The sequence below is a fragment of the Pteropus alecto genome, unplaced genomic scaffold (assembly GCF_000325575.1).
Source record: "Pteropus alecto unplaced genomic scaffold, ASM32557v1 scaffold98, whole genome shotgun sequence".
NCBI lineage: Eukaryota > Metazoa > Chordata > Mammalia > Chiroptera > Pteropodidae > Pteropus > Pteropus alecto.
Genome location: NW_006443570.1, coordinates 13,824,007 through 13,837,478, shown reverse-complemented (window position 1 = coordinate 13,837,478; position 13,472 = coordinate 13,824,007). Strand labels below are relative to the sequence as shown.

General features: G+C 36.1%; 2 protein-coding genes across 2 annotated transcripts in view; both read right to left on the bottom strand.

The window, feature by feature from the left end:
• Positions 1–13,472, bottom strand: part of USP32 (ubiquitin specific peptidase 32) — a 171,637-nt gene that overhangs the window by 74,436 nt on the left and 83,729 nt on the right. The window contains 1 exon segment of the mRNA XM_006924912.3: positions 10,559–10,718. Within this exon segment, the coding sequence (XP_006924974.1) occupies positions 10,559–10,718 (160 nt within the window).
• LOC102892558 (40S ribosomal protein S15) lies at positions 4,802–5,399 on the bottom strand. The gene has a single exon (XM_006924911.3). The coding sequence runs from the start codon at positions 5,284–5,286 to the stop codon at positions 4,849–4,851; it is 438 nt and encodes a 145-aa protein (XP_006924973.1). The 5' UTR covers positions 5,287–5,399; the 3' UTR covers positions 4,802–4,848.

Below are 13,472 nucleotides of genomic sequence, written 5' to 3'. Positions count from 1 at the left end.
TGGATAATATATTTTAGGGAACCCCCCAAAACTCTTTTTAGTATTTTTAAAAACATATTTAAAAAAAAAAAAAAAAAAAAAAAAGGCACACATATTTTCTTCCAAATAATATAACTACAGTCTATGAAAATATAATCACTATTAATGAAAATGAACTCTCAATTAGTTCTTAAAACATACTTCTTAAAAATCATAGTTTTATTACCTATTTCACAATCATTTGATGATCTTGCCTGGATCTAATGAAATACATTATTGAAGAGGAATAAAAAAATAATCATTTGTAAGTATCCCAAGGGAAAAAGGGGAAATTGAAAAAGTGAATCTGCAAGATTGCCTGGAGTCTGAAAAAGATGGTTCACCACAACCACAACTACCACGTGACTAATTCCTTTGATCTGCAACTGCAAGCTACTCATAAAAGATTAAGAATAAAATGACCACGTGTCAATAAACTGTCTTCGAGTCCTAAAACGATATTAAGCATACAATCTGGGGTTCAAACATCCCAACTTCAGCACCTATTAACCATTTGGTTTTGAGAATGTTTCTTTTTAAACTTCTTATCATCTTGGTTTTCTCATTTTTAAAATAGACATAAAATGAACCTCAGAGATGGCACAAGGATTAAATGAGATAATGTACCCAGAATATAGTGCCTCCTCTAGAAAGTGCTCGATGTGCAGTGGTAAATTGGAACCTTTCACAGAGCAAAGTATTTTGGGGGGAAAAATGTACAGGAGTATAGTCAAAGATCATTTAATGTTCAGCAAACATTTAGTAAGAGCATATTTAATATACGTGCCTGACGTAATGCTAAAAACTATTGATATGATTGTGAACAAAACAACTATGTTTAGATTCTAGCAGAAGTGAAAATTGGTCAATTAAATCTAGTGTGGAAAGTGCAATGAAGGAGCAGACACAAGGTTTTTGGGGCGCACATAAGCAGCTAGGACCTGGAGGTCTTTAAGAGGCAAAAGGGCATGCGTAAAAAGTCTATAGGCAAGACAGGCAGTAACAGGGCAGAAAAACAAACAAAAAAACTGTTGTATTATGCTATAATTCAAAAACAAGAAACAGGATATCCTATTGAAGGATTTATACTATGGGCTCAAGAAAAGAGACAAAAAAACAAGAAAGAAGTTTACTCTCTAGTGAGTGACAAAGAGAGTGTTAAAGATTACAAGCAGTTCATCCTAGAACTAGTAGGCAGCTGTGTTAGAATGCAGAAATTTCAAAGGTTAGCAACTGAAGAATGAGCCTTCAAACTCAAGCAGAAACAGCTGCCAGGCAGTGTGTAGCTAGGACTACGCATGTGCAATAGTAGGAGATGAATACACTGATCTAAATTTATAAAACAAATTACATTTTGAGTTTATAATCTGTGTCTCCAAACTCCAACACTATGTGGTGCTAAATAGCCATGAACAAATGGATATGGAAAGGGTATTACAAGAAAAAGCCAAATGACTAGGGTTTGGTCTTAGACTATTCTCTCAGAAGTCAAAAGAAAGAAACGAAAGAAAGAAAGAAAAATGTAATAACACCTGTACCAACTTATTTCAAATGTTTAATTATAGAGAACATATTTATGTTCTCTATGCATGTTCTCTGACTCTGAACATCATCGATATGTTCAGCATCATTGCAAATATTTTTGTCTGTATCTCTCCAAATGGCTTTAAAAATTGTCATTAAAAACATTATCTTACGACAACATGGATGGACCTAGACGGTATTATATGCTAAGTGAAATAAGTGAGAGAGACAAATACCATAATGTGATCTCGCTTATATATGGACTCTAAAGAACAAAATAAACAAAAAAAGAAAAAGGAGAAAAACAGAAACAGACTCATAGATACAGAGAACAAACTGATGGTTACCAGATAAGAGGGGGGCTAGAGGACTAGGTGAAAAAGATGAAAGGATTAAGAAGTACAAATTGGTAGTTACAAAATGGTCATGGGGATGTAAAGTGCAGCATAGGGAATATAGTCAATAATATTGTAATAACCATGTATAGAGCCAGGCGAGTACTAGATTAACCAAGGGAATCACTTCATAAATATATAAATGTCTAACCACTACACCAGACACCTGAAACTAATAGAAAATAATATTGAAGATCAACATAATTTAAAGCATTTAATCTATTTATATTTAAAGTGATTACTGATAGGTACATTGTTACTGTCATTTTATTATTCATATTTGTTATTTCTATTTTCTTTTTTACCCCTTCTCTTTTTACAGAAGACCCTTTAACATTTCTGTAATGCTGGCTTGTTGGTGATCAATTCCTTAAGTTTTTTTCTGTCTGGGAAGTTCTTTATCTCACCTTCCATTTTAATTGAAAGTCTTACTGGGTAGAATATCCATGGTTGTAGATTCTTGTTTTTCATAACTTTGACTATTTCTTGCCATTCTCTCCTGGCCTGCAAAATTTCCATTGAAAAGTCAGCAGACATTCTTATGGGGGTACCCTTGTAAGTAACCAGCTTTCTTTCTCTTGCTTCTTTTAAGATTCTCTGTCTTTGACCTTTGGCATTTTAATTATGATGTGTCTTGGTGTAGGTCTGTTTGAATTCCTCTTGTTTGGCACTCTTTGTGCTTGAATTTGTACGTCTAATTCCTTTGCCAGGTTAGAAAAGTTTTGTCATTATTTTTTCAAACAGAGTCTCAATCCCTTGCTCTCTCTCTTCCTCTTCAGGTACTCCTATGATTCAGATATTTTTATGCTTCATGTTGTCCCAGAGGTCTCTTAAACTATCCTCATTTTTAAAAATTCTTTTTCCTTTCTGTTGTTCTGATTGGGTGTATTCAGCTACCTTGTCTTCCAATTCGCTGATTCGATCTTCTGCTTCGTCCAATATACTGTTGAATCCTTCTAGTGTATTCTTCATTTCGGTTATTATATTCTTCATTTCTGTCTGGTTCTTTTTTACAGTTTCTATGTCCTTTTTAATGCTTACTACCTCTCTGTTGAGGTTCTCATTGTGTTCATCCGTTCTTCCATAAGTTCGTTGAGCATCCTTATAACCGTTATTCTGAACTCTGTCTCTGGTAGGTTGCTTGCCTCCATTTCATTTAGCTTATTTTCTGAAGTTTTCTCTTGTTTCATTTGTGGCATGTTTCTTTGTTTTCTCATTTTATTAGCCTCTCTGTGTTCATTTCTATGTGTCAGGAATATTTGACATCTCTCGGCCTTGAACTGATGGCCTGATGGCCTATTGTGGAAGGTGTCCTGTGTGGCCCAGTGGCGCACTCTCCCTGATCCCTTGCTCCGGGAGCTCTGGACATGAACTTTGTGTGGGCTGTGTGTGATCTGCTTTTGTCACCAAGCCTTTATTGTTGTTAGTAGATCAGTGGGTGGGATTAACGTTCAGGCTAATTGTGTGAATTAGCTGCACCCTCAGGATAAGAGTTGTTGTATGGGGGCTGAGCCCACTGAGTGGGATTTGCCCTAGCAGGCTTGTGTACTTGTTGCAACCACCTTTTGTGTGTATCACTACTGGAGCTAGTCAGAAGTTGCTCCATTGTGGTCTGGTGCCTGCCACCAGATGCGTTAGTTTTATGGCACCTTGGGAGGGGCTCCCCTGTAGGCCAAGGTCAGCCGCTGCTTTTGAATGCTCAGGGCTACACGGTGAGAACTACAAAGTGATCTGCTGATGGTTGTTGTCTATGTTGGATCCTTAGGTGGCTCCTTTATATTATCAGATATAGGTGTTACGATCAGCTGGACTTCAGGTGATTCTTCATGTTGATTATTTTATAAATTGGTTGTAATTTCAATGTAGTCCTGGGAGGAGACGAACCCTGCTTTTACCTAGTCTGTCATCTTCCGTCTTCCTCAAATGCCAACATAATTTAAAAATAAATTTAAAAAAAAAAAGGTCCATACTTGACCAAAATCTTTTTTTTTTTTTTTTAGGAAATCTAATCTTAGGTATTTAAATAGCAAATTGTGATAGAAAAATATAATAGTCTCGATAAAAATATGGTTAAGATCTAATTAAGGATAAAAATTTGAACTTTGGGTTACAGTTCTAACTCAATTTCTTAAATTTAAATAAAAGGTAAGGTTACAATAGTTTGGAATTTGCAGTTCTGAAAAATGTACTTGCCATGACATCTAAAGTCTTGTATAAATCAAATCAGTTAATTATTCTAATTGTATTGAATACAAATAGCTCTCCAGTTTCATTTGAGATTTACATAAAAGTGAACAAAATTTGATGAAATATAGCAGCATGTTCAACTGACTTCAAATTTTACTTTATGGTTTGTATATGAAAAAGTAATTAAAGCCATCTGCATTCTAACATAAATGTTATTTACAAGTGAAAAACTAATTTTTTTATGCTTCCTAGATACCTTGGCTCATTACACAAATTTAAATATAGTTACTGATGCTTTAAAATATTTTGTTTACTTATAAATCAGTTAATAACGTTCTCTATTTTTATCACGTTTCCACATTCCTAACACATTTGAAAAGTATAATGTAGCAAATATGCTTTGAGTATAAGAGCCTATCAAGAGGCCAACACTGAACCGCATGGCCAGAAGCTGAGAATTTATAAATGATAAATCAGTTATCAGAATGTAAGCCTGCCCATGTTGGAATTTCTATAAGAAATTTAGCAGGAAGGCCCACTTATAAAGTAGATATCTGCTGAAGCCAGTGGCAATTGAGTTGTCTGTTGCACTAGTTTATTTTGGTTCTTTATTTTATAAACTATAAAATAAAACAATTTAGTGAGAAAAACACGTTCTTCCCACAGATGTGTACGTATTTTTTTTTTTTTTTTGGAAGTGCTGGTTCTTTATTGGCCAAGCAGACTACTTGAGCGGAATGAAGTGGGAGGAGTGGGTGGCCCCAATGCTGGGCCGGCAGTGCTTCACTGGCTTGTAGGTAATGAAGAACTCCTCCAGGTAGTGACCGATCATCTCGAGTTTGATCTCCACCTGGCTGAAGGTCTTGCCGTTGTAGACGCCCATCATGCTGTCCACCATCTCGGGCAGGATGATCATGCCCCGCAGGTGCCTCTCCACCACCTCCGACTTCTCCATGGGCAGCGCCTCCTTCTTGGCCTTGCGCAGACACTTCAGCAATGAGTGTTGCTTCCTCCACAGGCCCCGGTTCAGCTGCCGCCGTTGCCGGGTGCTGTACAGCTGCATCAGCGGCTCATAGGACATATTCAGCAGCTGGTCCAGGTCCACGCCGCGGTAGGTGAACTTCCAGAAGGTCGGCTTCTTCTTCTGCTCCACTTCCGCCATCTTGTCGGTTCTTCAGAACGGACCACCCACTCTGTGCCTGAGTTCATTTTTGTACTGATCTACAGCCCACTATAAGAAAACTGCTTGCTCCCCAAACAATTACCCTTTGGAGACAGTGGGTGAAGCTCACTGACATACATAAGCCAAGTGTTCACTAATAAAAGAGGATGCATATTCACTGTAAAATACCTATTCTATACCAGGCACAGGGCTGAGTCCTTTTTAAAAAGTATTATTTCATGTGTTCCTGAAGCACATACATGCCAACCCAAATATGCCACTTTGATACAAGAATTATTTTGAGTTGAAGGCAACTGAGAAGCAGATACAAGAAAAGCACTCTGCCCTCTATGTGCCTAATTTGTAAATGTGTCTTCCTTGTCTCTCTACCAGGAAGGACAGAAGTTAATCACCAGAGACAACTCCTGATCCTTATTAACCTAGAGATAGCACCAGAAGAATGGATATACATAACAAGCCTCATTACTAGCCTTATCTCCCATTAGCTTCTCCATACAGTTGCCTTCCAACAATTTGACACTAACAGCAGTTCAATGCCCTTCTCCTTTGTCCTGTCACTTCTATACAAAATTATTGTTCTTTGTTAAGATGCTATATAAGCTCAAGTTCTAACCACTCCTTTGAGTTACTTATCACTGAATGCTCCCATGCACAATGTATTAAAACTTAGGTTTTTCTCTTATCTGTCTTTTATCAGTGTAATGTAAAGGGCCCCAGCTGATGAACCCAAGATGGGTAGAGGAAAACATTTTTCCTCTTCTATGCTCCTAAACAACACACCTATGAGGTAAATTGTGTTATTATCCCCGTTTCCCAGAGGAGGAAAAGAAGTTTAGAGAGGTTAAATAAATTTCCCACATATATATGAATAATAATTGGCAGGGTCAGAGTGTCTGACCCAGAGTCTGAAGAACTCCCAAACATTGTATCTGTATTTGTAGTTCATGGTCCATCTACATTAGAATTACCTTAAATGTCTGTTAAAAGTACAGAGTCCTAGGGCTCACTGAATAAAAATCTTTTGTAGAACCAGTAACTTGAATTTTTAATATCCAAGTAATTCTAATGCTTAATAAAGGGTGGTAACTACTAATATACCATAGTGATCTTATAGTTGATTAATTTTTTATTTGGGGGTATTTCTCTTATAAGAAACAAGGATATGTATGACAAAATTAAACTAAGATGCCAAGAATTTAAATTTTAAATTATTAAATTTAAAATTTAAATTTAAAGTTATAAATACTGAGAAAATTAAAAGCATGTTATTTCTTCAGGCTTTTACCGCACACTACTACTTATTTCTATAGCCACCAGAGAAATCAATAGGCACATTATAGGAGCAGATAAAATAATTAGTTCAGTATTTAAAGTAAACTGATCTTCCATGTACCTTAACTTAATGCTAATCGATTTTCTGTATCTTACATCATTGATCTAACCAAAAGTTTTAGAAGATCTTAGAACAACTAACTTTGCAACCTTCAACAGTTCCTTGAATTTATAAATATCATAATTCATTTTCACCCTAAAACATGGTATGTCTTTATATAAACCTTCACATACTATGAAGTTATTATATCTTATACAAACATCATAATTTATCTTGGTCCTTCTCCTTAGTATGGGTTTAGTCTCGCAATCCTAAAACAACATATATTTCGTGCTCACTCCTAGAGAAATTAAATGTTTAAATCAGTACTTAGAAATCAGACTTTTAGTGGCTGAAAATTTTTCAATACATTTCAGTCTACTAACATGCATTTAGTACATTGTACAAAGAAAAATGCAAAGATAAAAAGGACACAAGCCTTGTACTCAAGGGACTGATTTGTATCTTCTGGGGAGAAACAAAGCCATTTCCAACAGACTCCAAGGTAAAGGCAAAAAGCATCCTAACAGCTTTAACTGAAATGTAAAGTATACAGGAGTGTAAATGGAAACGTAATTAATTCAAACAGAAGAAATACAAAGAAGGCATGACAAAAGAGACAGCATTTGAGTTGGGCTTTGATGACGAATTCGAATTTCAACTGTCAAGAGCTGAAAGATGAAATGCATTCTTAAATGAAAGACTATTAGGAGTGACAGTCTATAAGGTAGTTATAAAAGTTCATGGTATAGTTATGAAATATTGACCAGTGCTCTGCAGTTGAAGCAGAGAACATATGTGAGGAGAAATGGGTATAGAAACTTAAGAACAGGAAACTAGGAGACTTTAGAGCCACGGTAAGTTTAAACTTTGTAGAAAATGAAGAATCCTCAAAGGTTTCTGAGCAGGAAAATTAAGAGCGGTGTTTTAAAAAATGTAGACTAAAAAAAAGTGTTCTTAATTCTTTCCTATCATTTAACATGTACACGAATAAAGAAAACTATTACAATGAAGGCAGCAAGAAAGATGAAAGAAATATGGTTGAGTTAAGATTGATAAGCTCTAATATGAAGCTTGATAAGGAAAAGTCAAAGGTAATATCAAATTGGACAACTGGAATTGCAAACACTATTAACCAAGACAGAAAAGATAGGAGGAAGAACATATTTGCTTCTTTTACATTTAGACAGGCTGAAACAAGGAAAGATGAATATGGTTTTACATATGAGATTAAGATGTTAGAATATATATCCAGGAGGCATTAATTTAAGTGAATATACCCTTTGAAGGATACCCCGAGACCAGAAAACTTGATCTAGGTATCACCTACGAAGATATGAAGGATAAGTGAAGCAATGGAAATGGCTGTCATGAAGCAAAGCATGCATGTAATCCAAGAATAATGGAGCTAAAGAAATAACTAAAATTTCAAAACTAGATAGAAAAGAAGAGCAGTAATAAGAAATAACTCACATTTCAAAACTAGATAGAAAAGAAGAGCAGAAATAAGAAATAACTCACATTTCAAAACTAGATAGAAAAGAAGAGCAGTAAAGAAAACTCGAAATAAATAATTAAAAAGTAGGAAACTACAATGCTTCAAAAGCAAAAAGAGAACAGAATTTCAAGAAAACTGAATGGTCAATAGTGCTAAAATGCTGCGGAGATAGTAACAGTATAATGACCCTAAGAAGAAAACATTCCGTTTAGAAATTAGGTCATTACTGCAGGTGAAACAATGCATCTACATTAATGTTTGTTTTAACAAGGCAAAGGCACTATAATTTTTGGATACTATTAAAAATCCCAAAAGTCTTACCAATTGATAAAAACTAAACAGAAAAGATCATTATCAAATAAAAATGGGAGTCAGATAATGGGAGTTAGATAATCTTGAAAATTATTTTGACTGATTAAATTTAAATACGTCAATAATCGTTAATAAGACACCATTTTCCAAAACAAGCAATAACAGCATTTGCATTTGCAAAGTGTGTCAGAATTTAACTTTAAGGAACTGACAGACTCTTTCCTTGACCAATCTTTAGGCCCACTCCTCTGAGCCTTCTTTTCAACTAGGCTTCTAACTTGGCCTCCATCCTGTCTTTAGCCCACTCAGCCCACTCTTGTCATCTCCCTAACCTTGATCAAGTTCGTTCCTTATACCCCATCTTTGATGAATAAGTCCTTGGCCTGCCTTTAGCAAGAATCTCCCCACCCCTAATGTCTCCTCCATTGATTCCCTCACCCTGCTCCTTGGCTATAAATCCCCAATTGTCCTTGTTACATTTAGAGTTAAGACCAATCTCTCTCCCCCATTGCACTATGCTACTGCAAAAGTTTTGAATGCAGTCTTCCTTACCATTTTAACAAATGTCAGAATAATTTTTTCTTTAATATAATTCATTAAAGGAAAACAGTCACCTCTTGGCCAATATTAAGAGGAAAATAATTCATCATGCAATCACAAATGAAAGCAAAAGTTCAGCAGAATATCCATAAGACTGACAACTTAAATATTAATATCGATAGTTTATAATAAGTATTTAAAAATTCCCTAATTTTTTTATGCAAAATAATTTAAAAACGCTTTTCTATCAAAAAGAAAGAAAAGAACACTGAAAACTAGTAGAAGGTCATGTGATGATAGAGGCAGAGATTGGAATTATGCTGCCACAAGCCAAGCAAAGCCTGAGGTCACCAAAGCTGAGCGAGGCAAGAAAGGATTCTTCCCTAGGTCCTTCAGAAGGAACATGGCTCTTTGTTAATGCCTTGATTTCAGCTTTCGGAACTGTGAAAGAATAAATTCTGTTGTTTCAGTTTATAAATTTTGATCATTTATAACAGTAACCCTAGGAAACTAATACAGCTTGTTTAAGGACAATTAGAAGGCTACTGTGAAATAATGAAATTGGTCTCTGCCCCTGGTTCCTGCTAATATTTGGCCTTTGACCAAATCTTGTAGTTTCCGGAGTGATAGGAGTTTCTGACACAAAGCTCTTAAATCCCTTGGAATTTCCTGTGAAATAGGAATCTTTGTTCTAATGCCTGCGGTGACTTTTTGTGGGCTCCTGGATGGGGGCTGATCACCAGAAAGACCAAGCCATAATTAAAAACTTATAACTTTCAGGCCCACACCCCAATCTATGGGAAAGAAGCTGGAAATCGAGTTAATAATTTATCATGCCTAAATGATGAAACCTTCATAAAAATCCCCAAAGTATGGGGTTCTGAGAGCTTTATGATTGATGAACATATCCACAGGCCAGAAAGGACTGGTACATCCCAGCTCCACAGGACAGAAGCTCCTGGACTTGGGACCTTTCCAGATCTTGCCCTATGTATGTCTTCATCTGTATCCTTTAACATATCCTGTATCATACAATAAATCGGTAAACATAACTGTTTCCCTGAGTTTTGTGAGCGGTTCTAGCAAATTATTGAACCCAAGGAGGGGGTCATAGGAACCTCTAATTTATAGCTGGTTAGTCAGAAGCACAGGTGACAACCTGGACTTGTGACTGGCATTCAGAATGGCGGGGAGAGGAGCAGTCTTGTAAGACTGAGCCCTAAACCTGTGAGGTCTGTGTTAACCCTAGGTAGTGTCAGAACTGAACTGAATAGTAGGATACCCAGCTGGTGTCTGCGAAGCACTGGAGAATTGCTTGGTGTGGGAAGAAAACTCACACATTTAAAGTATAAAAGTATTCAGAGAATTTTCCTCTTCAGCTAAGCACTCAATGCTCCAGCATTTCATTTTATTCACACTTTAGAAGAAAAAACTAATAACAATAAATTTCTCCTTTATAGGCATATTCTCATATTACCAGGCAATTGTATTAAAAAGTGAACAGAAAACAGTGAAATGCCATTACTTACAATGTGTGACTCCAGCCAGAGTTTGATAGAAAGTGGGAGTATCACTATCATCAGTGAGGGTAACATATACACCTCCAGACAACAGCCAACGAGAGAAGGTAAAAGCGTCTTTGTTTAGAAGAAGCCAATTTCTAAACTTTTCATAGTTTACCTTTTCACCCTAAAATTAAAACAAGAAAATATAGGTTTAGTAAAATTTTAAAGTATCTTACTTGGGATCCACACAACCTGAAATCTGCAATTAGTTGACATTTATCCTTAAAGGAAGGATTATCTAAGGAACATTACAGACTCTATACTTGGAAATCAAGTTGTTTTCAAGAGTAATTGTACTTAGAAGTCCTATTTGCATAAAATCTATATGTTAATTGTAAATTATTTCATCGATTCATTAAATCAGTGCATTGGTACTAATAAGCCACATTTTATTTGCTAAGGTATATCCTATAATAAGTAAACTGCATTTTTCAATATTTAATAAATCCAGTTTTTCACTTGCCTTAACCCCCTTCTTTAGCACCTCAATCTATCATAATGAGCATATTTTAATTAAATATGTATGAAATTTAAATTTCATTGGCCAATTAAAAACAACTATCCAAGAGTTCTCATTCAGAAGGCATCAATGAAAACATTTATTCATAAGTCAACTATAATCCAAAAAGAGACAAGAAGATTTCTACTTCTTTCTTTCTTTCCAAGTATTTGCCTTACTAAATCTCTGGAGAAAAACAGTGCCCAAGCTGAGAAAGACCATCACATGACTATGCAAGTCAATCTCTTTCTAAGACAAAAGGGCCTATATTGAGTGAGGGCCAGATCTTTTCATGGGGAAAAGGTTGAAGGGAAATACAATGAAGGATGACAGCTTTAATCCTAACAGAGATACTGAGGAATATGCAATTTTAAGCATTCCACTCTCCCCACTACAATTTCCTCTTATGAGCACACTCCTTTTATCCTGACTCCACTGATTTTTGACCTCCACAGGACCTATACCAATGACCTACCCTCACAGTTGCTGAATCTTCTCAGTGATCAGAAGTCAACTCACTTGAACTTTCAGTTCACTTGACATAGTAAAACACTCCTTCCTCTTAAAACATTTTCATCACTTGGCTTCCAGGAAATCAATCTCTTTCGAGTCTCCTCACATGTTATTCCTTAGGCTCCTGTTTTCATTCCTCTTTATCTTGCCAACCTCTAAACACTGTAATATAGGACTCAGTCTTCCAATTTGTTTTCTATCTAAATTCAGTCCTACATGATCTCACCCTCATCTACAAGTTGACAAATCCTTTCTCCTGAACTCTAACTTATTATGTCAAAAAGCATAGTTGACAACTTCATTTGAATGTCTAATATGATTCTTAAGTTTAAGTATGTCCTAAACTTCTCTTGATAATGAAATCCCAAATCTCCCTCTACAGTAGTCTCAGCTAATGGCAACTCATTTACTAAATCAGGCCAAACACCTTAGTCATCTCTTCTCTTTCTGTAACAGCCCATAATCAATACAAGAAAAGATCTTGTCAACTCTACCTTCAAAATAAAGGCAGAATCTAAAATGTTCTTATCACCTCACTACTACACCATGATCTAAATGACCAGCATCTCTTACCTGGATTATGCAGATATCTCAGTTGGACTCTGTTCAGCCTGTCCTCCACATAAAAGCTAAAATTATCATGCTTTGTTTAAAAAACAAACAAACAAACAAAAAACTCATGTACTCATTTGCTCAAATCCTATAATAATTTCACTCAGGGTAAAAGTCAAAGAGCTCACACTGGGTCCTACAGGGTCATATATAATGTCCCCACCACAACCCACCCCTTTCTTCCCCCAACCTCTGTAACTTCATTTTCTGCTACTTCCTCACTTACTCCATTCCAGCTAAGCTGGCCTCTTTGTTGTTCCTTAGCCATGTCAAGCACACTCCTACCTTGGAGCTTTTGTTATATTCCCCTCAAGTAAAGTGCTTAACCTAGATATATGGTTTTATCTTTCACTTCCTTTAAATTCTTTGTTCAATTGTCACTTTATCTGACAAGCCTCTCTTAACTATCCTAAACAAAATACTAACACTCAGCAACCTCCTTCTATCACCACCTATCATCCTTATTCTACTTAATTTTTCCCCATAGCACTAATTATTATCTAATATATGTACCTGCATTTGTGTCTAAATTTTAGAGAACCGGGTAGCTAACCACATTAAATTCCTATCTATAAAATGGGAATGTCTACATAAACCTTGTTAAAATGAAAAAAAGGACACATTTTTCCCACAAAATGAGCAGAGTATTAACGTGTTTGACATCTCTGTGGAAAATCCAATTAATTAGTCCTGAAAAGATTACCCTTTTTTCTGACCAGCAAATATTTATTAGAGAAAAAAAATACCACAGCCTAGTTTGTCCTGAAAAATTAAAATACTATCATAGCAACTTTCGGTCAATAAGTCAGAACCAAAAATGCAAGAGGCCAATCCTTTTGCACCAAATACATAGAAATGCTGAGTAAACGGAAATGCTATGTAACACAATAACCACTACCAAAAACTGCACAGCCAAGCTCAGAAGCAAGAAAGGTAAATTTCTGGGTGCTATCAACACCGAGAAAACTCAAAGCCAGAGTAGTGAAAAGCTAAAGCCAAAGAGTCCAAAGAGATATTAGAACCAGATACATGGCTGAATTACTGACCATCAATCAATGCCTATACAATTAGTAAGGTAACTAGACTAAACTGAATAAAAACTCCCTGAATAAAGCCAAGAGCAGGTGGTGGATCCATAGCGTAGTGGTTAGCACGTATGCTTTACACGCAGAAAGTCCTGGGTTCACGCCCCAGGTGGAGCCATGCACCATGCCCCGGGTGTGCCAGGCCTAGGGTGCACTCCACGAGCGGGTG